Raw genomic sequence first — 25,174 nt, forward strand, 5'->3', positions numbered from 1 at the left:
ACCACCTAGCTAAAAAAAACATTAGACCTACTTCAACAGTATATTCTACACAATAAGGCCTACTCATAGAGCCACCTTGCTCATTGTCTTTGCACTTTGCTTATTGTGTCAGAGGATTCAATTTAAACTGGCATATCTTACATAGACAGTGTTGCAAACTGTTTGGATTTACATACAAGTTGGTTCAATATTGCCAACAACTCATCTATATTATATTTTACGACGTCTGCTTTCGCGGACCACTTGGGATAGCTTGCGGACCACCAGTGGTCCCCGGACCACACTTTTGAAACACTGCTGTAGACCATAGGCAGCTATTTATGACCAATGTTTGTTCTAACTTTATGAAGCAGAATTACACACTACTGCTTGGAGCATGTTTACATTTTGTTGGCAGGAGAGAGAATGACAGTGATTAACAAATTGCACTTGTTGCTGGTTACCAGCCAAATAGAGGCTACTATGTATTTTTGCAAACAACAAAAACAAGAAAAGGATGGAGAGACAGCAAAGCTAGAGATGGGCAGGAACAAGGTCAATTGGTAGAAATGCTTGTCAAAACTTTAGGACAAGCATAGGCTGTTAGGCGATGAATAAAGTAGGCTGCGCACATTTGCTCAACTCTTCCAACGTTAATGGGGACGGATGTTGACATTTTCCGTATTTTGCGTGAGAAACCGGGAAATCTCCCTTATTTTCCATTGTTCAATGTTGACAGAGCTATGGAGCGAACGAGCGTTATGGCGACAGAAATCAACAATCAAACAAGCCACTTTGATTTTTTGCTGTTTTCATTAATACAAAGATGGTGACCCCAAGACAAAGAAAGTTAGGTGACCCTCCCTCAGCAAAGAATAAAGACATGACCTCCCTATTTTCCTCGGTGACCCGTTTATGCGTCTTGAGCGATTCCTTAGCGATCATGTAATAATACATGACTACATGATAAGATGTCAACAAACAGGGGAATGAAGAGCGTAGTTCACTCAAACTACTTGTGCCGTCACGGCTATGAAAGATTGGTCCAAATCTAGCAAGTAGAAAGTTTAAGTAAATGGCGTCAAAATGAGTACAGTCAAAGGCCAACGAAAGTTAAAGTTTCTTTTGATAAAGAGGTACAAGAGCATAAAACTGGGGCCTGTTACTGCAAAACTGGGATAAGGGATTGGCGGATGTCTTGGTTATCCTGGCTCAATTTATCCGTGATCAGTTACACAAAAAGCAGGACCAGGGGCATGGGAAATAAGTTATGGCATAAATTACCATGGCGATTCTGTGGAGCTGGCCTGCTCCAGACCAGACTAAGTTCCAGGATCTATTTAATCTCATCCCTTATGTCAGTCAGCAGTCACCACAAGCGGATAGTTATTCCACGCCCACTGCACGTTGTTATCACATATACCTAGACCCACTGTCATTATTGAAAACCAAACACTAGACACTAATTATGACCGCTACAAGCAGTGCAAGTATTTTTGTGTCGTGCGACCTCAGGACTCTGAAAGACCGAGCTGACAAAACTTGGTACGTGTTCCCACAAGGACTACAGAACCATTGATTTTCGCTTGGATCCTGGCCAAAAAATTAAAAACATCTGACGCCAGGGCTCTGGACTGGGAGCAAAATTCGCCCCGGCACTTCTCCTGACCCCCCAACACACACAAAAGAAACCTGATCTCCCATAAAATAACAAATGTTCACACAGTACAGGTACTGTAGCAACATTCTATAAAATCTGAACCCAAACATTTAGATTTGGACTTTATAGCCTAATCACAATAACACACAGGGGTCCGGGGTGTCTCCTGCTTTACTCCTGGGGTCCAAGAAAAAAAGTGTCCAACAATTTCTTTTTTTTGTGATTTCCTTTCTATTTAGGATTAAAAAAACATTTTTATAATTTTATTTTTTTAAATTTATTTTTATTTTAAATGTTATAGCATGTCCTGTGGTGGACAAAGGACCGCTTTTACTATGAAAAAGGTAGCCATGAAAATAGACAAAAATGGACAAATTATGCTTTTTAGTGGTATTAAATTAAAGAGGGTAACCTTAACCAAATATAAAGGGAAATGTTATTTTATCCTTCTAGACTACTTTATTTGCCTTTTGGACAGTTGTATTTTTTTTTTTCTGATTGTTCATTTCATTTTTCATGTTTTCATCTGCTTTATAATTTCCATTTTTAGTCTTACTCTTCCTCGCTATCTTCTTGAGGCACAGGTTCATAGTCCTCATCTCTGTTTCCTCCACTCATCACCCTTGAGAGCTCCAAATCTGACCCCCCTCATTCATCCTACACAAAATGATCTCCTAAATTTCCCAAAATCAAAATATTTTTGTCTTGGTGTCCATTATAATGGACATTCATAAAGTCACTATTATTTCAAAATGTAAATAACAACTTCTTTCAAAATTAATCATATGATTCCTGACATTTTCATTTCATTCCATAAAAGTAGTAATTATCATGAACTATCTGTCAAAAAATAAGCCCCGCCCCTGAAAATGTCATAAATCACGTCATAAATCCACCTCCTTTCTATGCAAAATTAGCCATGTGGTTGTCACCACGTGTTGTTTGTTATTGTTATTGTTTTGTGAGTCATGTGACAGTCATGTGACTGGTGTCAAACCCCAAGCGGCCATATTGGATGTAAAGTCATGTGACAGTCATGTGTCTGTTGTCAAACAATGCCACGCCCCCTTGGCATCCATATATTGGATGTAGTGTCATGTGACAGACATGTGACTGATGTCAAACCCCTGGGCGCCATATTGGCCCCAAACCCATATGTGTGTTTTGTTGTTATTATTATGTGTTATGTGATAAACTTTGTATGAAATGTATAGGAGTGTTAATAGCTGGAAATAAACTTATAGTATGCTACTAGCATAGCCAATAACCTGTTTAGCATGTTGTTAGTGGTTTTGGTTTGAAAAATGTGTTAGCTAGGCGCTCACAGCATTGTGATGTAACCTTTATAACTGAAAATCATGGAGGTCTTAGGTGGCCGAAAATGATAGTCTATGATCCCCCTTTGTAGGGGTTTTGTCCGGCATGTGGTGTTTGTTTGAGACCCCTTTCATGTAGGGGTCGGCATGTGCTCTGAAAGAACTGTATGGTTTGTTTTCTGGTTGGTTTTATGACCCCGTGATTTTATTCTTCATTTTTATTTTGGGCCATCCCATGATCTAGCTGGTCACTGTGTTATCAGCCTCGAAACATCTGGTCATTGCAAAACTTTGGGAGTGCTGATTAATGCTGCGACAAGCGATATCTGTAAAAGCCCGGAGAATCGAGAATTTTCCTAAAAAAAATATTGTTTTCACGTCAGATACCATGCCTAACACTGAGCCTCTGCATGGACTCCCCTCCCAAGTGAGTGATTTGGTCCATATAGCCCGTCTTTCAAAAAGGGAGGATGGATGGTGGATGGTAGAAAGATGCCATGAAGGACTGAAAAGGCCAGGGGAAAAAAGGCGAAAAGTATTGGAGGGAAATGCTGCCAAATGTGCCATGCTTCCAATTTTTTTGAAGAGGACAGACATAAGTGGCAACTGGTAAAGAGAGATAGCCATGATTATAACATCGTGAGAATTGGGCTAATAACCTACTGAACGTTGTAGCGTTGTCAACCTATTCGCAAGTAATATAATGAATTAAAATATTAGCATTTTGGTATCATCCAATATGGCTATTCATAGACTTTGCAAATATTATGCAAATATTGATAACAAAACTCAAGCTTGATCTGTGTATGCAGTAGCCTATAGGCCTAAAAACAAAAGTAGCCTGAGCAGCAGATCAGCCAGCCCCCGCAAATGATGAGCCCGAAATGAACTATGACTATAGGGACAAGTAGAAAGGATAATTAACCATATGAATTAGAGTTATTTTATGGAAGAAAGAACTGTATATGACAGCAGTAGGCTACATGATCAACCTATATGGCTTGTTTGCTCAGAAGTGGGTGTAGTAAAGGAGCAAATCACCAAACAACAACATGATAGCTGACCCATGCAGAAAAACATGTAAACAATACAGTAGTTCAATATGCCTCTTAGTGGAATTGTGGGATACATTTCAAATGCTTTATTTCTTCCTTCCTGTTTTTTGTTAACTTATCAACCTATCCTTGTGGAATAGTGGAATATTAGCCTATAATAAAAACTACAGGATAGTAAGAGCTGAAATGATGCCTTTTTTTATCCAATTTCCACCACCACTAAAAAAAAAGATTTTGGTCTTGGGCCTGAAACTTCTGGGCTGAAAAGTGCCCCCACTCCGCCCTGTACAGAACCGTTACCATCTTTCCTTACGACCATGTCTATTGGAAGGATACTAAGAAGAGGCGTTATAGCGATTCTGAAGATCTAGCCATAACTGCGAGGCCTGCTAAAGCGTTTTACTGGGGTAGCTTGTGTGATGCGGGTAAGTTGATATTTCCCAATAGTTCATTCTTCCCCTTTTGATAAAACAGCTGTTGTTACGGGTATGTTTATAACTGTGACACCCACTTTGGGGTAGAGTGTTGGTCTAAATCATTACAGGCGACCATTTGGAGATCTCTGTAATTCAATGTCTAGTTGTTTTATTCTCCATACATGTATGCCTTCTAAGTGTAGCATGGTAGCATAATGTGTTTCGCGGTCATTTCATTTGCAGAAAACGGCCAAGACAATGACTTGATAGGTCTTGAGACGCATCTATCAACAGGGGGAATACACATTCAAAGGACTATCAAACTAATGTTAATACTCAATCAAAGGACATTAACCGTGTGGATTTATGGAGTGATACTATACTAAAAAACTGGATGTCAAACAATTTCCTCCAGTTGAATTCTGACAAAACAGAAGTCCTCATCATTGGAACCCAGCACATAGTGAAACAAATGATACCATCCTTAGGTCCCTTTCAAGTTTTTAGACTGTGTAAAACCTGTTGCAAAGAATCTTGGTGTTTGGTTTTGAAAATAATTTAAGCTTTGAACGTCACATCACAAAGCTCATACAGTCTTGTTTCTATCACCTCAGAAATATTTCCAAGATTAGTTCCATCTTAACTTTTAAAGACACTGAGACCATTATACATGCATTTATTTCTTCAGCCTGGATTACTGCAATAGTCTTTTTCTTGTCTGAACCAAAAAATCTATAAAGAGACTTAAAACTGTTCAGAATTCAGCTCCCGGCTTCTTACTAAGACAAAGTACTAAGACATTACTCCTGTTTTAGCCTCACTGCACTGGCTCCCAGTAAGCTTTAGAATTGATTTTAAGATTCTTCTGATTACTTTTAAAGCTCTACATGGCCTGTCTCCCAACTACAAATCTGATCTCCTAGTACCTTATACACCTGGTACTTTAAGATCATCCGGTAGTGGTTTCCTAACTATTCCTAAAGTCAATCTCAAAACTAAAGGGGAGAGCATTTAGTGTCAGGGCACCTAGGCTCTGGAATGACCTTCCTGATGAAATCAGGTCAGCCAAATCAGTATGCTCTTTTAAATCCCTCCTTAAAACTCATCTTTACAAGCAAGCCTTCCTTAGTTTTATTTCAGTAAGTTTTATTTCAGTGTCAAGTTTTATTTCAGTAAAGTTTTATTTCAGTGTCAAGTTTTATTTCAGTAAGTTTTATTTCAATGCAAGTTTATTTTCCTTTTCAAATTTATGTTAAGTTCTAATTGAAATAGTATATATTATTTGATTGTTATATTATTATGTCTCATTTGCATTTTTCATTTATGTTGATATTGTACAGCACTTTGTAACTTTGTTTTGAAAAGTGCTATATAAATAAAGATTATTATTATTATTATTATTATACAGAACTCGATTTTGACGACCTATCTGACGCGACTTTACTGGAGGCTGAGGATGCTGTCGACCGCGGTGAACTACATGAAAGGTCAGATTAGTTGAATGTTTCTGAACCGGGGGGGGGGTGGCTGGGCCCTCTGCAGATTTAGCAGTGTGTGATGTAAACTCAGTTCGCTATAATTACACAGATGTAGAATCAGCATTGGATAGTGTTTAGCTGAGACTAAATTATGCCAAATCTGAGGCTCGTGGAGAGCTACGGATGTAATAGGTCACACAGTGGCAGATCTGCTTATTGGGGCTGTGGAAACTCTGCAGAAGATTAGCGGGGATCATATAAAAAAATTTGAGGCTGTTATCGATGGCATACTGAAATGAAATGAAATGTTACTGATGATCTGAATGGTGTTTAACCTCAGTGTGATAGATTGTTTATAAGGTTCATGTTTATTTTTCTTTTGTTGTTGTTGTTTTACGGCTATAATTGCGAAGAGTAGTATACATGTGTAATATAGTTTAAATTTGTTGAGTAATCAGTGAGTAGCCATGCCCCCCGCCAAATAAGCGTAATAGAAATGACAGTGGGTGCAATGATGTTGAACCGCCTGATAAACGTACCAGAGATGATCAGACAGATTGTGTTAATACTATACATACATTGGCGGTCAGCTTGGAAGGAAAATCGCTAGAGTTTTACAGAATCCTAACCCTGACAACCCTATTATCAAAGAGCATGAAACAGAATTTGGATGCATATAACAGGAGCCTCTTAGTCTCCAATAATCCACAGTCAACCGCTAGTCAGACTTCAACACATGACTCTATTGACAATGACAATTCCGACATGCATTCAGCTGATGTTGTACATACACCAACCCTTTCAGATAATGCACAAGATGAGACCTACTGCAGACAATCACTAGACAGAGTTCGTAGATGACTACATTGACAATCCTGGACATGCATCTAGCTTATGTTGTGAATGTAGCAAACTCCACAGACATCTCTCACATTCCAGATCCTGTAGACATCTCACACGTTCCAGCTCCTACAGCTATTTCACATATACCAGTTCGTACAATCGTTTACAAGATGACCCCCAGTATGTGGATCACGATACCTGGTAGTTCAGTTTGCAAGCGGGGGGTGGTGTTGATGTTGTTCATGACAGGGTTCCTACAGCTATTTCGTATGATGAGCCCCAGTAAGTGTAGAGGTGATGCTTAACAGATCTGATGAGCACCCCATGGTGGCGGTAATGTTGATCATGACAGCTACCATGATTATGATTTAGATAGTGCTACCGTAGAACGTTTAGTGAGAGATGGAGGTGTTGTTGGTGATTACACGGTTGTACCACGTCGTCACCATAACTCTTTAACGCTAAACAGAACAATGAATTTCAGGGGCTTATTGATACTGACACGACCACATCGTTAGAACACGTAATACGGTACATTGAATGATATTGTGATTTTGTCAAGGATATTAGGTGAATGCGAGAATGCTGTGATAGACATTGTGTTAAGGGGTGATGGTCTTACTGCCGATGTACATGCTAAATTGAGCCATGAAGATGGCTATGCTCTGGATCGGGTTGATTGAGGCTATTGAAAAGGTGTTACAGAGTAACCACGATGCTCTTGACCCGATCAGAGTCAGGATCTCACAGTGTCTATAGCCCGATAGAAGCGGTGGTGGATACAAAAAGCTAAAGGAATTGACTCATGATGAGGTTATCAAGAAGAAGAAAAATGTATCTGTTCACACCAGTTAATGACTCAAACAATGCATGTTTAGCCATTTGTCTGGCTGATTATTTGTACCCTGACGCTACAGCCGATAGAAAACTCAAAATAAATCATTCTTGGATCATAGAAGAGGTAAATGTCTTTGCAGTTATTAATTTTTTTATGATTTTGGTAGCACTACACAAACTAAGCCCACAAGCTAGCAAACATGACACGAGCTAAAAGGACATCATCTCCAGGTGTAAATGTTTGCCAATGGGTTGCATAGCCTACTCAAATGTCGGTAAACCAGATAGGCCTTAATTAACTTACTTTCATAGCCTAGGTAGGTTAGCAACACCAGGTTGAGAGATGCAAGTAAAGCAGATCATTAACGTTAGCCTTCTATTTATGGTCATCAAAACTGCAGAGGAGTGAACGAGTTATAGGGCAGTCTCTGGTGTCTTTAAGGCGGCAGGCAGTCAATTAGAGTTACACACTTACTGACTTGGCTGACTTGGCTGACCTGATTTCATCAGGCAGGTCATTCCAGAGCCTAGGTGCCCTGACACTAAATGCTCTCTCCCCTTTAGTTTTGAGATTGACTTTAGGAATAGTTAGGAAACCACTACCGGATGATCTTAAAGTACGCTCAGGTGTATAAGGTACTAGGAGATCAGATTTGTAGTTGGGAGACAGGCCATGTAGAGCTTTAAAAGTAATCAGAAGAATCTTAAAATCAATTCTAAAGCTTACTGGGAGCCAGTGCAGTGAGGCTAAAACAGGAGTAATGTCTTAGTACTTTGTCTTAGTAAGAAGCCGGGGAGCTGAATTCTGAACAGTTTTAAGTCTCTTTATAGATTTTTGGTTCAGACAAGAAAAAAGACTATTGCAGTAATCCAGGCGTGAAGAAATAAATGCATGTATAATGGTCTCAGTGTCTTTAAAAGTTAAGATGGAACTAATCTTGGAAATATTTCTGAGGTGATAGAAACAAGACTGTATGAGCTTTGTGATGTGACGTTCAAAGCTTAAATTATTTTCAAACCAAACACCAAGATTCTTTGCAACAGGTTTTACACAGTCTAAAACTTGAAAGGGACCTAAGGATGGTATCATTTGTTTCACTATGTGCTGGGTTCCAATGATGAGGACTTCTGTTTTGTCAGAATTCAACTGGAGGAAATTGTTTGACATCCAGTTTTTTAGTATAGTATCACTCCATAAATCCACACGGTTAATGTCCTTTGATTGAGTATTAACATTAGTTTGATAGTCCTTTGAATGTGTATTCCCCTGTTGATAGATCGTCTCCAAGACCTATCAAGTCATTGTTTATGCTTGGCGTCGTTTTTCTGCAAATGAAATGACCGCAAACACATTATGCTACCATGCTACACTTAGAAGGCATACATGTATGGAGAATAAAACAACTAGACATTGAATTACAGAGATCTCCAAATGGTCGCCTGTAATGATTTAGACCAACACTCTACCCCAAAGTGGGTGTCACAGTTATAAACATACCCGTAACAACAGCTGTTTTATCAAAAGGGGAAGAATGAACTATTGGGAAATATCAACTTACCCATTAGATCACACGTTACCCCAGTAAAACGCGCTTAGCAGGCCTGCGCAGTTATGGCTAGATCTTCAGAATGGCTATAACGTCTCTTCTTAGTATCCTTCCAATAGACATGGTCGTAAGATGGTAACGGTTCTGTACAGGGCCGGAGTGGGGGCACTTTTCAGCCCAGAAGTTTCAGGCCCAAGACCGGCACCCTTTTTTTAGTGGTGGTGGAAATTGGATAAAAAAAGGCATCATTTCAGCTCTTACTATCCTGTAGTTTTTATTATAGGCTAATATTCCACTATTCCACAAGGATAGGTTGATAAGTTAACAAAAAACAGGAAGGAAGAAATAAAGCATTTGAAATGTATCCCACAATTCCACTAAGAGGCATATTGAACTACTGTATTGTTTACATGTTTTTTTCTGCATGGGTCAGCTATCATGTTGTTGTTTGGTGATTTGCTCCTTTACTACACCCACTTCTGAGCAAACAAGCCATATAGGTTGATCATGTAGCCTACTGCTGTCATATACAGTTCTTTCTTCCATAAAATAACTCTAATTCATATGGTTAATTATCCTTTCTACTTGTCCCTATAGTCATAGTTCATTTCGGGCTCATCATTGCGGGGGGCTGGCTGATCTGCTGCTCAGGCTACTTTTGTTTTTAGGCCTATAGGCTACTGCATACACAGATCAAGCTTGAGTTTTGTTATCAATATTTGCATAATATTTGCAAAGTCTATGAATAGCCATATTGGATGATACCAAAATGCTAATATTTTAATTCATTATATTACTTGCGAATAGGTTGACAACGCTACAACGTTCAGTAGGTTATTAGCCCAATTACGATGTTATAATCATGGCTATCTCTCTTTACCAGTTGCCACTTATGTCTGTCCTCTTCAAAAAAAGGTGGAAGCATGGCACATTTGGCAGCATTTCCCTCCAATACTTTTCGTCTTTTTTTCCCTGGCCTTTTCAGTCCCCTCATGGCATCTTTCTACCATCCATCCTCCCTGACGCTTATCACTACGGTAGGTCCGGCCCGGCTGGTATCTGAAAAACTTTTTTGGAAAGACGGGCTATATGGACCCAACCAAATTAACTCTTCTTGGGAGGGGAGAACAACGCATGCAGAGGCTGCGGTGTTAGGCATAGAATGCGAACGTGTGTAGCCAACTTTAAGAGAAGATAGATTAACGTGACAAATGCCAATATTTTTCCCTCGACCGGCCCAAAAGTGAAGCGGCCCACCGGGGAATTCTCCCGATTCTCCCGATTACCCACTCCGGGCCTGGTTCTGTACCAGATGTAGATTTACTGCTTGTCGCAGCATCTAATTCAGATCCCCCGGCGTCGCTCCCAAATCGTTTTAGTCAGCGCACAAGAGACCAGATGTTTTGAGGCTGATAACACAGTGACCAGCTAGATCATGGGATGGCGCTACAAAAATAAAAATAGAAGAATAAATATCTTTGAGTGAAATACATTTTAGATTCGATCATAAAACCAACCAGAAACTCTGACAAACCATACAGTTCTTTTACAATGTTATCAGCACTAGTGTGCGTAAAGTAGTAAGCAGACCCCCACATGAAAGGGGTCTCAAACAATACACTCAGAGACATGCCGGACAAAACACCACCCCTACAAAGTAGGGGGGATCATAGACTATCATTTTCGTCACCTAAGACCTCCATGATTTCAGTTATAAAGGTTACATCACAATGCGTAGCGTCTAGCTAACACATTTTTCAACCAAAACCACTAACAACATGCTAAACAGGTTATTGGCTATGCTAGTAGCATACTATAAGTTTATTTCCAGCTATTAACACTCCTATACATTTCATACAAAGTTTATCACATAACACATAATAATAACAACAAAACACACATATGGGTTTGGGGCCAATATGGCCGCCCAGGGGTTTGACATCAGTCACATGTCTGTCACATGACACTACATCCAATATGGATGCCAAGGGGGGCGTGGCATTGTTTGACAACAGACACATGACTGTCACATGACTTTACATCCAATATGGCCGCCCAGGGGTTTGACACCAGTCACATGACTGTCACATGACTCACAAAACAATAACAATAACAAACAACACGTGGTGACAACCACATGGCTAATTTGCATAGAAAGGAGGCGTGGTTATGACGTGATTTATGATATTTCAGGGGGCGGGGCTTATTTTTGACAGATAGTTCATGATAATTACTACTCATAAAATGTGCTTGTTTTGATGTCAACCATTTTTGAGAACCAGGAAGAGGAGGTTCCCAGCAACCCAGCCAATCACATGATACATCATTAGAAAGCCCAGGATGTCCTCTTTAAAAGACCACAGGAATTGATAGAATAGCTCAAAGGGGTATGCTTCTAGATCTTATGTCCACTACAGAGGACATAGGTCTATGGATTGGTTCTCAGGAGGTTAAACAATATATTTATGGAATATAGACCTCTGATTGCTGTTTACGGTTAAACTGCGATAATGTGAACACCAGCCAGCATGCACTGGAACTAGTGGCTGCTTTGACAAATCCACTTGAGGGGTGGGGCAGGGGGGCGCGATCGTAACACACACTGAACCTGTCATGAAGAGGCCAAAATGATTGACCTGTCACTCCCCAAGCAACTGCATAGGCTAGGCCTAGGCCGCAAATAGGCTAAATAACTTTTTTTTTTTTTGCACATGTGGACCGGCCCACCGGGCATTTGCCCGGTTGTAGGCTACAGATTACCAGTCCGAGCCTGTCTGACGTCGACCAAACAACCATTTTATGCAAGTGTTGTCGGGCTAAAGATTAGCATTTTGCTCCACCACCTTAGCTGCAAGCATGTCTTGGAATATCAAGAATGTATGAGGTTAAGGTCAGTGCCCTCCACATCAGCAGGTAACACGGGGAAAGCAAAAGAAAAGTAGAGCCAAATGTCATTTCAAGACGTGTTTGCTAGAGGCTACAACAGAAAATGCAAACGGTGGATCAAACTCTATATTAATATAAATTGTCTCTTCACTAAATCATACTTGTTTTATATTTCCTTTTTAGATTTACTTGAATACTGTGTAATGTAGCTGGGCTTGGACTTGAAGAAAAAGTATAGTTATTGCAAGTTGCAATTTCTGGAAGTTCTGATTCCTCACTTCATTAGAATCATCTTCTTTGAATACAGCATCATTTTCTGGGGCCATACAAACCTGTAGTATTACTAGTGTGGAATTATTCTACAATATTCATTCATCATTGCAGTAAAATAGACCATCCTAAGTCTACTGCAGTAATCCCTCCATCAACCTATAGAAAATGCTGTGAACACCTGATTATGCATGAAAATACCGTCATATACCGTGAATTTTGAAAAATACCATGATATACATTTTTGGTCATACCGCCTAGCATTAACACACACACACACACACACCATTACCCCCACATACACACTCACAAGCAAACACCCACAGAGAGAGAGAGAAGCACACATATATAAAAACAGACACACTATGCACACACTCATTTACATATGCACAAGTTGCAAGAGTAGGTTCTGGAGTAGGAGATTGGAGACAAATTGACAAGTGTAATTTATTTTGGCGGAGAGAATGTGCAGGACTGAGCGGCGGTCATATTTTATACTACTTTACGATACTGTACATCTAGCTACATTAACAATAGCGAAGGCCATAACACATGGCTCCACTGGAAATAATGTTCTACATGCACTTAGTTCTTTAAGCGCTTCTTATGCGTTATGGTTTGTATAATATTGTTTTATTTCTATTAGGCTGTCGATTAATTTGACATTATTGTTTATTATTGATATTCTCCTTAATGTAGTCTTACCATGTTATTGTTTTCATATTATTGATTGAATGGACATTATTATTTATTATTGCTTTCCCCCCCTCATTTTCATTGCTTATTTTGTTAGGCTATTGATTGAATTGACATTGTTATTATTGCTATTCTTCTTATTATAGTTTGACTTACACTCTAATCTGTTCCCTGTTAAATTTTAATTATATTGTTTTAGTATTTGTATGTTGCTTTGACAAAGGCGTCTGCCAAATCCCATAACCATAACCAAATCAATAAGCTGGTTTGAGAGCCTTCCATGCATAAGGTCCGTTTGTGACATGGATGTGATGAAAGTCTCACCCAGTTTGAGAACTGAATTTCAACAACAGTGGCATGTACTGTAAGCTTTGGCCAAGTCACCTGGAGATGAGGAGGACGGCACAGAAGGAAAGTATGTTGCTTAACAAGAACAACGCTATGCCTTCCGGGGATTGTGGCCTACTTCTACTTACCACAAAACTTCAGTCATTAACATAACAATGTTTCTGCTGTACAAAGCTGACGATACACAAGGCAACGTTCTGAGCAACTTTGCTGGTTGTGTTCCAAAGTATTGATGGTCTGGCACATTCCCTATTGAGCCACAATGTTTTTATTTTTTATTTTTATGGGTTATTATTCATCAATAGGCAAATGTTCATAGTCAACCAACTAGAACAGGTGGAGTTATATGGTTGACTAGTAACATTGTTCAAAAAGTGTCTCATATGTCATCATCCATTTAGCTGCTGGCCAGAATTGTTCTCTCCCACAAAAACGGTCAGAGTACCCATACTGTATGTCATCGCTATGTGGCTGCCGGTAAGTAAAAGAGGCGTTTCAGGAAGTGCAGCTGTCTGTGCCAAGATAATCTAGGCATGTCGGTCATGGCGAGAATGAAATGACTGGTTTTCAAACCACTGCTGATGTCAGGTATGCGTCTGACACCGTGCGTCTGCAGAATATTTATATTGATTCATCCCTATGTGAGCACGCAACTTTGCCGCACATTGGAGGCATGGCCTAAAGTCTTGGCCACACCCACGGTTTAAACCACTTCGTCAAAAAATATATCTTATGACACCTTTAGTTAGTTCTTTGTGCCAATTGCTCTCCACACAATACATTGAGGTGAGTGTATTTTTCTTTTTAGAAACTCATAATCGTGTGGTAGAGTTCTCTGTTGTGTGAATCTAGCAGAAAAACTAAATGGTACAAACGGTTTCTAAATGTGCATGGTCAAACTGTTTGATCATTTGGAGAACTTGTATTATCTCAGTTAAGGTATATAAGACCTCTCTTCCAAAATGTGCCAGAGTGATGTATGTATCTCTTTGCTGTGTTCAATGTAGATAGTTATATATGTGTGTGTGTGTGGGTGTGCTTGCTTGTGTGTGTGTGCAGAGGCGTATCAAGCTTTTTAAAAGTGTGGGGGTTGTGGGATAGGAAGTTTCTCCCCCGATCATTTTTTGAAATTCTGATTGCTATACACCATTTTAATGCAGTGTGTGTAAGTAAGTGTGTAACTTTCTGAATTTATGTGCGAAAACCAAGGTAAAGACAAGCATTTTGAGAATTGTTTTGACATACGGTAGCTTCCTCTTGTGGATAGCACCCTCCCATCCCCAGTGTTATGCATTTTTAAAATGTAATGTGGTGCACAGAGTGCACAGCACATCCTGGTGTCCGCATGCAGTATGACTGAAATCACACCAACAGATACTACTGACACAAATATGTCTTTCTATTTAGAAGCCACGTAAATTAATTGATCACTATTTCTACATCATAAATTTATCTCCTGGATTAAACAGGAATATACATACATCAGATATTATAAATGATTCAGCAGTTAGATCCAGTCAGACTATTTTTTTAACTTCTGATTGGATGAAGGGTACTCTATGAGTCATCAAGAGTGACAATGTCCCACGACATCCCCACTCAGACTTTTTACTGTAATCACTTTGCATATTGCACTGAATTATCCATTCATTCAAAGCGAGAGAGCAGTGATTTCATAACATCACATTTGAGTGAGAAAATTGAGAATACGCTAAATAAAAGTAGGTGAAAGTTGAATTTGAAGGTGCAATCAGCAGATGCTTTTGTCCAGGACAACGTAGACCTATGCTATATTTTAACCAAGGCCCAAACGAAACACACCAGAGCGGTAGCTCATCCCTCCCGTCAGTAGCCTATTCCCAGACAAATTCCATGCACTTGGAATCTGGCGCAAACATTTAATGTTTGAAAGGGACTTTATAACATCAGAGAATATCCAAGATTTTTCTTGTAACACTTTACTTGACAGTATTGACATACTGTAAGGGCTTCTACATACTCGACACACCCGACCGGTAGCGCGACAACGTGACGTCAAAATGATCTTGCTGGCACGCCAGAATTTAAGCCAGGTATCGCGAGGTAGCGCACCACTCATTAGACTTGTTTGAGATCGACTGAGTCTGACTTGGTCTGGCTTTCTGCGTAAACGTGATCTTCAGAGGCTAGCCGAGAGGAGCTACAACCGAGGGCAGCTCATCCCGGACAGACAGGCTACAGTCTGCCTGACATGACTCGCGGGAGATATCGCGGAATTTTGTTTGCAATAAATACAGCAGAAATTTCATTCTTACTCATTAAAATGAGCATGATGACTGACAAAATAAATTCGTATGATGTAGTTTAAATAAACGACTGTTGTCATACAGTTAACAGGCGTTCATTGTAGCACATAAATTCAATATCAAGTGTTTTCCCTATATGTGTGTCCATCTATTTAGCCAACAGCAGAAAATAACAGAATATCCAAACGTTTTCAGTAGGCTAGCCTACCATTGTTGCAGAAATCACATATAAGGTATCCCTTCAATTTCTGTTAATTTTCGCATATTCCAACATAAGGAAGCAGCATGAGACTCCCGTCAAAATCGTCATGAGGAGATTCCCCCCAAATGGCCCTATCACGTCTTTGAACTGACGTCATGAGGGCGTGTTTTACCTCGTGCAGATCGTGGAAGGCAACTGCAAGATCTGTCTGCAGGCTAAGACTCCCGCAATATTTTAAGGTCATGTGACATGGTGTCACGGTGGTAAGTCCCTCCCCGGCTGACAGAAGTTGGACAGGATTTCTAACCAGTAACCATTGCGTCCATCCCAGTATGCATTGTGTTCAACCCAGCATGCATCACATCAAGTCAGATCTGCACAGATCTGCCTCAAGTCGAACAAGCCTATTTTTTTTCAGACGAGCACGATAAAGCGGAAACAGGGAAGATGGACTAGTTCGAGGGCAAGCGAGAGTTGCAGTGTTTTGTTACAGTCGTGAATTTTTAATAGTTTGCTGGATAAGTTAACAAAGTTACCCGCGAGATTTATTTTCAAACAAATTTATTTTTAGTTGCAGTGTTTTGTTACAGTCGTGAATTTTTAATAGTTTGCTGGATAAGTTAACAAAGTTACCAGCGCAATTTATTTTCAAACAAAGGATATCTATTAAGCAGTGGCGCAAAAAGTGGGTATTCGCTATATGCGGCGCATAGGCGCAGCACTGTGGGGGCGCCAAAGCGATGGTAAAATAATAATAATAATAATAATAATAATATATTTGGTATATTCTATATGTAGCTACTGTTGTACGTTTCTAAATCATTTCTGCATTTCCTCAATGTTAAATAACATTTTAGAGGACTAACAGGCTAGAGTAGGTGCCCTATCTCATAAGATTCCATCATAGAATTTTGACATAGAAAAGGGAGTGGGGGCGCCGTGAGCGCTGAGTGAGCAGGTACGAGTAGTGAGTTTTTGTCTATGGAAAAAGATGGATACAGCAAAAAAAGCTGTCGGGGGCTAAACATAGAAAAAGAAAGAGGGAAAATGAGATGGCATGTCAAGGGATGCGACAGTAGTTAAATAAGTGGATGGTGAAAAGCAACAGGTAGGATTTAAAGTGTGACGTCTGTGCTTGGAGGCTTGCAAATATTCACGTTAACAGACTAACTAGCGTTTGCTAAGCATATGCCGATTGAAACATAACCTATTCCATTAAGATAGCTAGGTGGCTACCATGCTCAAACTGCAAACAGAAATGTCATGCTATAGCAACAACTCATTACATGTTTCCATTTCCTAACAATCCTAATATTAATAGCTTAATATTGTGCTAAAAATGTGGCAAACAAAGGCTAGAGTTGGATCAGCCTTATCCTTTGTGAGCAACAGCTGGCAAAAGGACGTTATGAGAACCGTTTAGACTCTCTTAAAGTGACAATGCACCATTTAACAATACTTCGAGTTCAAATTGGCAGAATTTTTAAAAAAATAATCATATACACTAATAGTGTAAATTATTGGCCTTTTGTTTTACTTTAGTTGTTTGTGTTTTTTGTTGCATACCCCTCAAAAAATGGGTAGCTGCGCCCCTGCTATTAAGGCCTGAACAAAATCTCTTTCCACTTCAGGAAATTACACAAACTCAGTCAGCTGCTAGCTAGCTAGCCAGCTAACTAAACTGTTTAAATTATTAAAATTTCCCTCGGGATGACTAAAGTATCTATCTATATATCCTTCTGTCTATCTATCTATCTATCTACCTGTGCACACACCTTGGAAACTAGATGATAATGATGATGGTAGTTGTGTGAATAGTAGCAACCAAAGTCTGAAGTAGCCTACCATCACAGAGACTAGCTACTAGTATTTGTTACTGCAGCTTCTTCTGCTGTGTAACGTAGTTAGCGTTACAACACACAACACAACGTCACAACAGCGACACCTCTGTTCAGGAGAATATTGCAACTAGTGTCGCGACCACCACGCGCGAGTATAAATGGTTACGGCGCTTCTGTGATGTCACCTTGTCGCGCTACCGCTCGGGTGCGTCAAGTTTTTTTTTTTTGTCATGTCTTGATGTCATCTTGATGTCATGTCGCTGGCGACTACGCCGCTCCATCCGGCATCTTTTGTCTTGTTTGTGTCTTGTTTGTGGAGCGCTTTGGGTTGCACTCTGTGCATGTTTAAATCATACCTGTCAACATTTAGCTTTCCAAAAATGGGAGATTTTTTTTGGAGGGGAGGGGGGGCAGTGTTTATACCGGATCTGTGTTTGCATATTTAATACGTTTCATACACGTGTTTCAACACTGCATTTCGGTTGTTGCTTTTACCTTACCATTACCTTATGCCAGTTATGTATCCACCAGCTGCCTGCCTGCAGCCAACTTCCAAAACTCCAAAGCTGCTTGCTGTCAGATTTGGTTCCGAGGGCACAAGTTCAGTGTATCAACAACATTCAATAACGAAAAATAATCATGATGTGTTAATCAATTAAATTCCCAACAATTTCACAACAACTAGTTCTGGAGTAGGCCATTCAACTAGCCCACTTGCTTACGACGAGAATCAGGCTGCGCAGCCGGCACCCGCTTCCTTATTTGGGTTTTGGGTTGCCAGGTTTTAGCCTATGACAAAACGGTTGAAATTGAAACTAAGTGATCGTGTATGTGTAGGGTGTATGTCATACACAATCTGGCAACCTGAATGGACTAATGATTTTAAAATGAAGTTTGATGGCCATGCAAATTACGGGAGTTTTCCGGGAGAAATAACAAAACGGGAGGGTGCTGGGAGATGACCTTGAAATACGGGAGAAACCCGGGAAAAACGGGAGTGTTGACAGGTATGGTTTAAATGCGCTTTAAAAATAAAACCGACTTGACTTGACTTGACTTGAGTATGTGGGACATTTAAGAGTGACATGACACTGTGATGAACAAATGACACATTAATCCTAATCCTAACCTCTAACTTTAACCCTAATTCTAACCCTAACTCTAATCCTAAACCTAACCCTAACTCTAACCCAAACCCTAAACATAACCCTAAGCCTACCCTTAACTTGTTATGACAAAAAAACAAATGACACTTAATAACAGAAGTGTGATGTCATAAACCTTTATCTTGTTTATGACACGTTCATGATAGTGTCATGTTACTCTTATGTTAATACTGTCAAGTAAAGTGTAACCAATTTTAAAGTGTAACCAAGGGCACCCATGTCAAATTGCTTAAATGTCTTTTATAGAGTGATGCATATTATTCAGATTAATATTATTATAGAATGTGCAATATTATAAGATACACACTTGCAGTGAAATGGTGGTCTTAGCTGAGTGTAGGAACATTTCAACAGCAGATTGTCAAACAAATAACCTTTGCCTACGGTGATCCTTTTGGTTTTGTAGTAAAAGAGAAATGTCCAAGTTACTATGTAATCATCAACTTGACTAACTTGACTAACAACAAGATTAACGATCCAGTCATAAGAGACAGTCATTCAATTTAATAACATTTTAATGTTAGTCAGCTGTATTATTCATTGGTATTTTTCAATTACAGAAAGCACATCATCTTGACTGTGACGTCTATAGCTGAGTCTTTGAGGTGAGTCATTAATGTTAATGAAAAATATCACACAATATTCCTACACCACAGTAAAATGAAATGTCCCCTTTTTGTTCATTATTTTTGCTTGTATTTTATTTGTCTTGACCAGCATAGCCATGACAGAGACAAATATTTTAATGGATGAAAAGGGTGTATTATTCATCCCCTTGAATGCCCTCACAGAATTGTCTGTTGATGAGCCACCACAAGAATCTGAGCAGTCAATTAAAACCGATACAGGTTTACAAAGCACACCTGAAAATAAAACAGACAATGCAGCAACTTTGGTTGAAAAGGCACTTGCACGTCATTCCAGTTCAAATAATCAATCAGATTCAAAAGCACACTCTAAAAAAAACAGCCAAGCTCAAGTGCAACCAGTATCCAGAGTCATTAAAGGTGAGGGAGCAACACTTACCCAGCAAGAAGGAGGAGGTGTAACACCTACCCATCAAGAAGGAGGAGTTCCAGCATCTACCCATCAAGAAGGAGGAGGACCAGCATCTACCCATCAAGATGGAGGAGGACCAGCATCTACCCAACAGGAACAAGGAGGAGCAACACCTACCCAGCAAGAAGGAGGAGTTCCAGCATCTACCCATCAAGAAGGAGGTGGACCAGCATCTACCCATCAAGATGGAGGAGGACCAGCACCTACCCATCAAGAAGGAGGAGGGCTAGCACCTACCCATCAAGAAGAAGGAGGACCAGCACCTACCCATCAAGATGGAGGAGGACCAGCACCTACCTATCAAGATGCAGGAGGACCAGCATCTACCCAACAGGAACAAGGAGGAGCAACACCTACCCATCAAAATGGAGGAGGACCAGCACCTACCCACCAAGAAGGAGGAGGGCTAGCACCCCTCCAACAGGAACAAGGAGGAGCAACACCTACCCAGCAAGAAGGAGGAGGTCCAGCACTTACCCATCAAGAAGGAGGAGGACCAGCACCTACCCATCAAGATGGAGGAGGACCAGCATCTACCTATCAAGATGGAGGAGGACCAGCACCTACCCATCAAGAAGGAGGAGGACTAGCACCTACCCAACAGAAACAAGGAGGAGCAACACATACCCAGCAAGAAGGAGGAGGTCCAGCACTTACCCATCAAGAAAGAGGAGGACTAGCACCTACCCAACAGGAACAAGGAGGAGCAACACCTACCCAGCAAGAAGGTGGAGGAGCAACACCTACCCAGCAGGAAGAGGAGAAGCATATGCCCAGCAATTTGCTCACACTATCCAATCAGGGTAAATCTGAATATGAATACCACAATTGTTCCCAAGATGCTGCTGTTACTGAGCCAAATGGTTCAGATGATTGCTTTAAAAATGTCACAAATGTAACAGATGTCAATGCAAGTAATGATAATCCTCCTGGGGTGAGTTCATCAGAAAGCAAGTCCACAGATTATTCAGAACACATCGGCAACAAGCAAAGGGATGAGACCACCATGGTGACAGAAGAGACACGAATACCAAAGTCACCCACTATATCCAACTCAGAGGAAATGCACACTGAGAAGGAAATGGCTTCCCTAACTCTCCTTGAAAATACACAAGGTCAGTCTCAGCAAATGTCCAATGTCACTCAGGATAATGTGCTCAAAACACCAAACAGCTCTCAGAACAAGTCTGCAATGATCCTCCAAAAGACAACAAGTACAGACAATCTCCGAGCAGAAAGTTTGGTTGAACATAGCACAGTGGGTGAACCTGAATTCAATTCAGAGCATTCTAACAGGATGGATCAGTTGTACCCTCTGAGAAAGATGAAAAAGGATGAAGACAATGAAGAACACACAGCTGAAAGATCCATTCAAAAGTCCAAAGAAACAGTCACTGCAACATCTGAGAGAAAGAGGGATGAGACTACGGTAGAGAATAGTGCACACCATCAACTGCCTCCAATGGAAAGCAGCAAAGAGAACAAACCACCAGGAGAACATAAGGATGTCCCTTTACAGTCTACGCAAATGAAAAGGGACGCTGCACAACTCTACTCTGAAGAGTCACTTGTTAACGAGGATGCTCATCCCAAACAGCTGAATACAGAACATGGAATTCCTGAGGATATAAGAACTCCACCAACAAGCACTATGTACATCAAATCTCAGCCACAGTCACCTGAAAAGAAGATGTCTGTCACAAGACAACTTACCGAGACACACATTGAAAAGACATTGAGAAATGCCAATAAAGATGTAGTAAACCCCAATACGGCAGTTGTAAGTAAAGAGCCACAAAACCACAGCAATGCAGAGGTTTCCACTAAAACTCAACCTTACCAGGGCATAAACACCTCAGCAGTGAATGATCCACAGAAAACATTTCCCAGAGACGCTCCACTAGAAAAGGGGCAAAATACCCAACCAATGGAGCCGCCAACCTATTCAGAGCGTCCAGAGTTTCAAGAGCATTTGTACACGGAAGCTGACGACATACAACTGCTGGAGGATTCCAACGTGAGGCACCAGGTGGGCCGTCTCGACCATGTCTCTTTGAATATTGCCGTGACGGGCATGACAGGTGCAGGAAAGTCGACCTTCATCAATGCGATCAGGGGGATTGATAATGATGACAAGGATGCGGCCCCAACCGGGGTGACTGAGACTTCCATGGTTGTGTGTCCATACGCTCATCCCTCAATGCCTAATGTAAACCTATGGGACCTGCCAGGAACAGGGAGTCCCAAGTTCAAGGCAAAGAAATATCTGAAAGATGTCAAATTTGAAATGTATGACTTTTTCATCATCATTTCCTCTGAGAGGTTCAAAGAGAACGATATGATGCTTGCCAGAGAGATACTGACTAAAAAAAAGAAGTTCTATTTCCTGCGCTCAAAAATAGACAACGAGGTTCGTGCTGAACAATACAAGAAGAACTTTGATGAAGAGAAATTGCTTGACCAAATCAGACAAGACTGTATAAACCATTTGAAGAAAATCGTTCAACCCATAGTGTTCTTGATATCCTCCTTAGATTTAAACAAATATGATTTCCCATTGCTGGTGGAAACTCTGTCAAGGGATCTTCCTGAATACAAGAAAAAAGCTCTGATATTGTTCTTGCCAATCTATTCCACTGAGGCGCTGGAGAGCAAAATCAAAGTGTTCGAGGGCACGGCCCTCTCTGCCGCCAAGGCAGCAGCCACCATCTCCATCGCACCAATTCCCGGCCTGGCAATGGCCTGCGACGCTGGGATCCTGCTCGCCTTCTTCATCAAGTGCTACTACGCTTTCGGCTTGGACGACAAGTCCCTGGACAAGCTCTCTGAGAGAGTGAACAACCACTCTCTGAAGAAAGTGCGGGAGTCCCGACCTTTGGTCATGGCCGTGCGGAAGAAGGAGCTAAGCAACAGGGAGCTCTCTGCACTGAGCAGTAGACGGGCAGCCCTCGAGTTCGCCTACAGCCTGGTGCCCGTCTGGGGAAGCAGGAGGGCGGCCAGCATGTCCCGCTCCGCCACCCTGGGCCTTCTGACCGATGGGCTGAAGGAGCTGGCAGACACTGCCAGAGAGGTGCTGAAGACAGCCAGAATTGATCACATCTAATCAGAAAGCTGAAAATGGAGGGTGGAAATACTAGCTATTAGCTATAATGATACCTCAGAAAGTTATTTTGGGCATCTTCAAATATGGTTTGTGTTAATGTGTTTTTATAGAGACAGCTTCATACAGTTACTGTTGTTTCAATGTTATTCTGTTATGTTAGGTCAGTGGTCCCCAAACTACGGCCCGCCACCTCATTTTGGGTGGCCCCCCAAAACATGTCTATGGTATATAGCATCTGGCCCGCACGGGAGTACGACATCGTCAAACTATAACCACCGTAATTTCCCCCATTCATTCTCTATGGCGAGTCTTAACAATACACATGTAATACTCTTTTTGTCCACTGGTGGTTGTTTTGGCACTGTTTCGCGTTTGCCATCGAAAACAGAATGAACCTACCTGCAAACAATGTAAGAGGCCTATGCTGACTGCATCAGTGCTCAAAGTATTCTAAAAGTTTATCAATTAATTGTTAATAACTAACTAACTTCTATTCAAGTCATATTTCTGGGACTTTCTGGGATAATTATTTCTATTTTTTATTTACTCTTCAAATGTTCATACAAATTCACAAAGTTCTTATCAGGTGAGTGAAAGTTAGAATGGTGGTCATTTCAGATGTTTTTGCCAGCACTTCATAAAACTCTCATAGTTTGAGAACTTTAAATTATTTGTAGGGTATTGCTTGTTCACAACTTGAGCTGTGTATGCAAAGACACAGAGTTCACACATTTTAAATAAAATATACTTGGGACTCTTTTTATTAGTATTATTTCATTTGAGCTACATTTTACATGGCATGATGGCAATATAAACACAGCTAACAATGAATTACAACAGTCTACCTTAGTTGAATATTCCATTACATTTAATCATTGGCTACTGCAATATTGCAATAGCCAATGATTTAATGTAATGGAATATTCAACTAAGGTAGACTGTTGTTGTTCACAGCACTGATATTTATGGTTACTGATATACTCCAAGTGTCTGGCCCTCTCTTAGAGCCAGGCATAGTGAGCTGGCCCTCGGAAGAAAAGGTTTGGGGATCACTGTGTTAATATGCTGTTATGACCAAACTGTCCCCCCAATATACGGACATAGAAAAAAGAAATGAGGAAAAAATGCTATACTACAGGAAACCAACAAGCACCACAATCTGAAATAGTTATTGGCAAATGTAATTAAATGTAGTTGTCCTGGTGGTTCTGCGTTTATCGTTATTGGCGTGCGCTATCAAAGTGTACCAGTACAATTTACTGCGGTTAAGTTCTGTTGGAAGATCCTACTGGAAATTTGTTCTCTGCATTGTACCCATCCGGGGGGTAGTGTACACACATACACGCACTTAGAGCAGTGAGTTTAGTAGGAGCACACCCACACACTCAGAGCAGGGGGCAGCTCTTAATTCAGCGTACAGGAGCAGTTGGAGGTTAAATGCCTTGCTCAAGGGATGTGGGAGAGCACTGTTCAATCACTCCCCCCACCCACATTTTTCCTACCAGTCAGGGATTGAACCCACCCTTCGGTCACAGGTCCGATTCCCTAACCAGTAGGCCATGGTAGGCCTGTCAAAAATATCGCAAAAGGCTCAGGGGACCCTGAATCCCAAGCCTCTGCGTGAAGTTGCTTCTTCTCCACCCTTCTCTTCTCTTTCCACAAAACTCGCCAGAAGTCATCATTTAAGGGGTTATTTTTTGCAAATCTTCTGGGGGAGCATGCCCCCGGACCCCTTTATTTTAACTGGGAGGGCCTTTTTGCATCTGTGCCCAGGGGTTCATAATCCATCCATGCCTATGTCTGTCAAAACTTTGGGATGCCCTAATTGACTCACTTAACTAATGACTTGATTTTTAACAATATTTTGGCATGGTGGGAAATGTACCCCCACCCCACCCCCTACAATACATATTTTTATGTTTTTTGCTCATGTTTGTGTATGTATATAGTTGGTTAGTATAGTATATATATATATATATATATATATACTCTTTTGATCCAGTGAGGGAAATTTGGTCTCTGCATTTATCAGAGCAACAACAGGGGCGCTCGGGGAGCAGTGAGGGGTAAGGTGCCTTGCTCAAGGGCACTACAGCCGTGCCTACTGGTCGGGCTTCGAACCGGCAACCTTCCGGTTACAAGTCCGAAGTGCTAACCTAGGCCTAAATGAAATGAAATAATCATATT

General features: G+C 40.8%; 1 protein-coding gene across 3 annotated transcripts; it reads left to right on the forward strand.

Annotated features, from left to right (window-relative positions):
- Nucleotides 1–14,054: 14,054 nt before the first annotated feature.
- On the forward strand, nucleotides 14,055–23,222 carry LOC125306028 (involucrin-like). Of its 3 annotated transcripts, none has more exons than XM_048261163.1 (3): nucleotides 14,055–14,117; nucleotides 19,386–19,430; nucleotides 19,543–23,222. In XM_048261163.1, the coding sequence occupies exon 3, from the start codon at nucleotides 19,550–19,552 to the stop codon at nucleotides 22,985–22,987; it is 3,438 nt and encodes a 1,145-aa protein (XP_048117120.1). In that variant the 5' UTR covers nucleotides 14,055–14,117; nucleotides 19,386–19,430; nucleotides 19,543–19,549; the 3' UTR covers nucleotides 22,988–23,222. The 3 variants fall into 3 exon arrangements, with proteins under 3 accessions (XP_048117120.1, XP_048117121.1, XP_048117122.1); XM_048261164.1 differs by having other exon boundaries at nucleotides 19,548–23,222; XM_048261165.1 differs by lacking the exon at nucleotides 14,055–14,117 and having other exon boundaries at nucleotides 19,345–19,430.
- Nucleotides 23,223–25,174: the final 1,952 nt, after the last annotated feature.

This window comes from Alosa alosa, chromosome 13 (assembly GCF_017589495.1).
Source record: "Alosa alosa isolate M-15738 ecotype Scorff River chromosome 13, AALO_Geno_1.1, whole genome shotgun sequence".
Lineage (NCBI taxonomy): Eukaryota > Metazoa > Chordata > Actinopteri > Clupeiformes > Clupeidae > Alosa > Alosa alosa.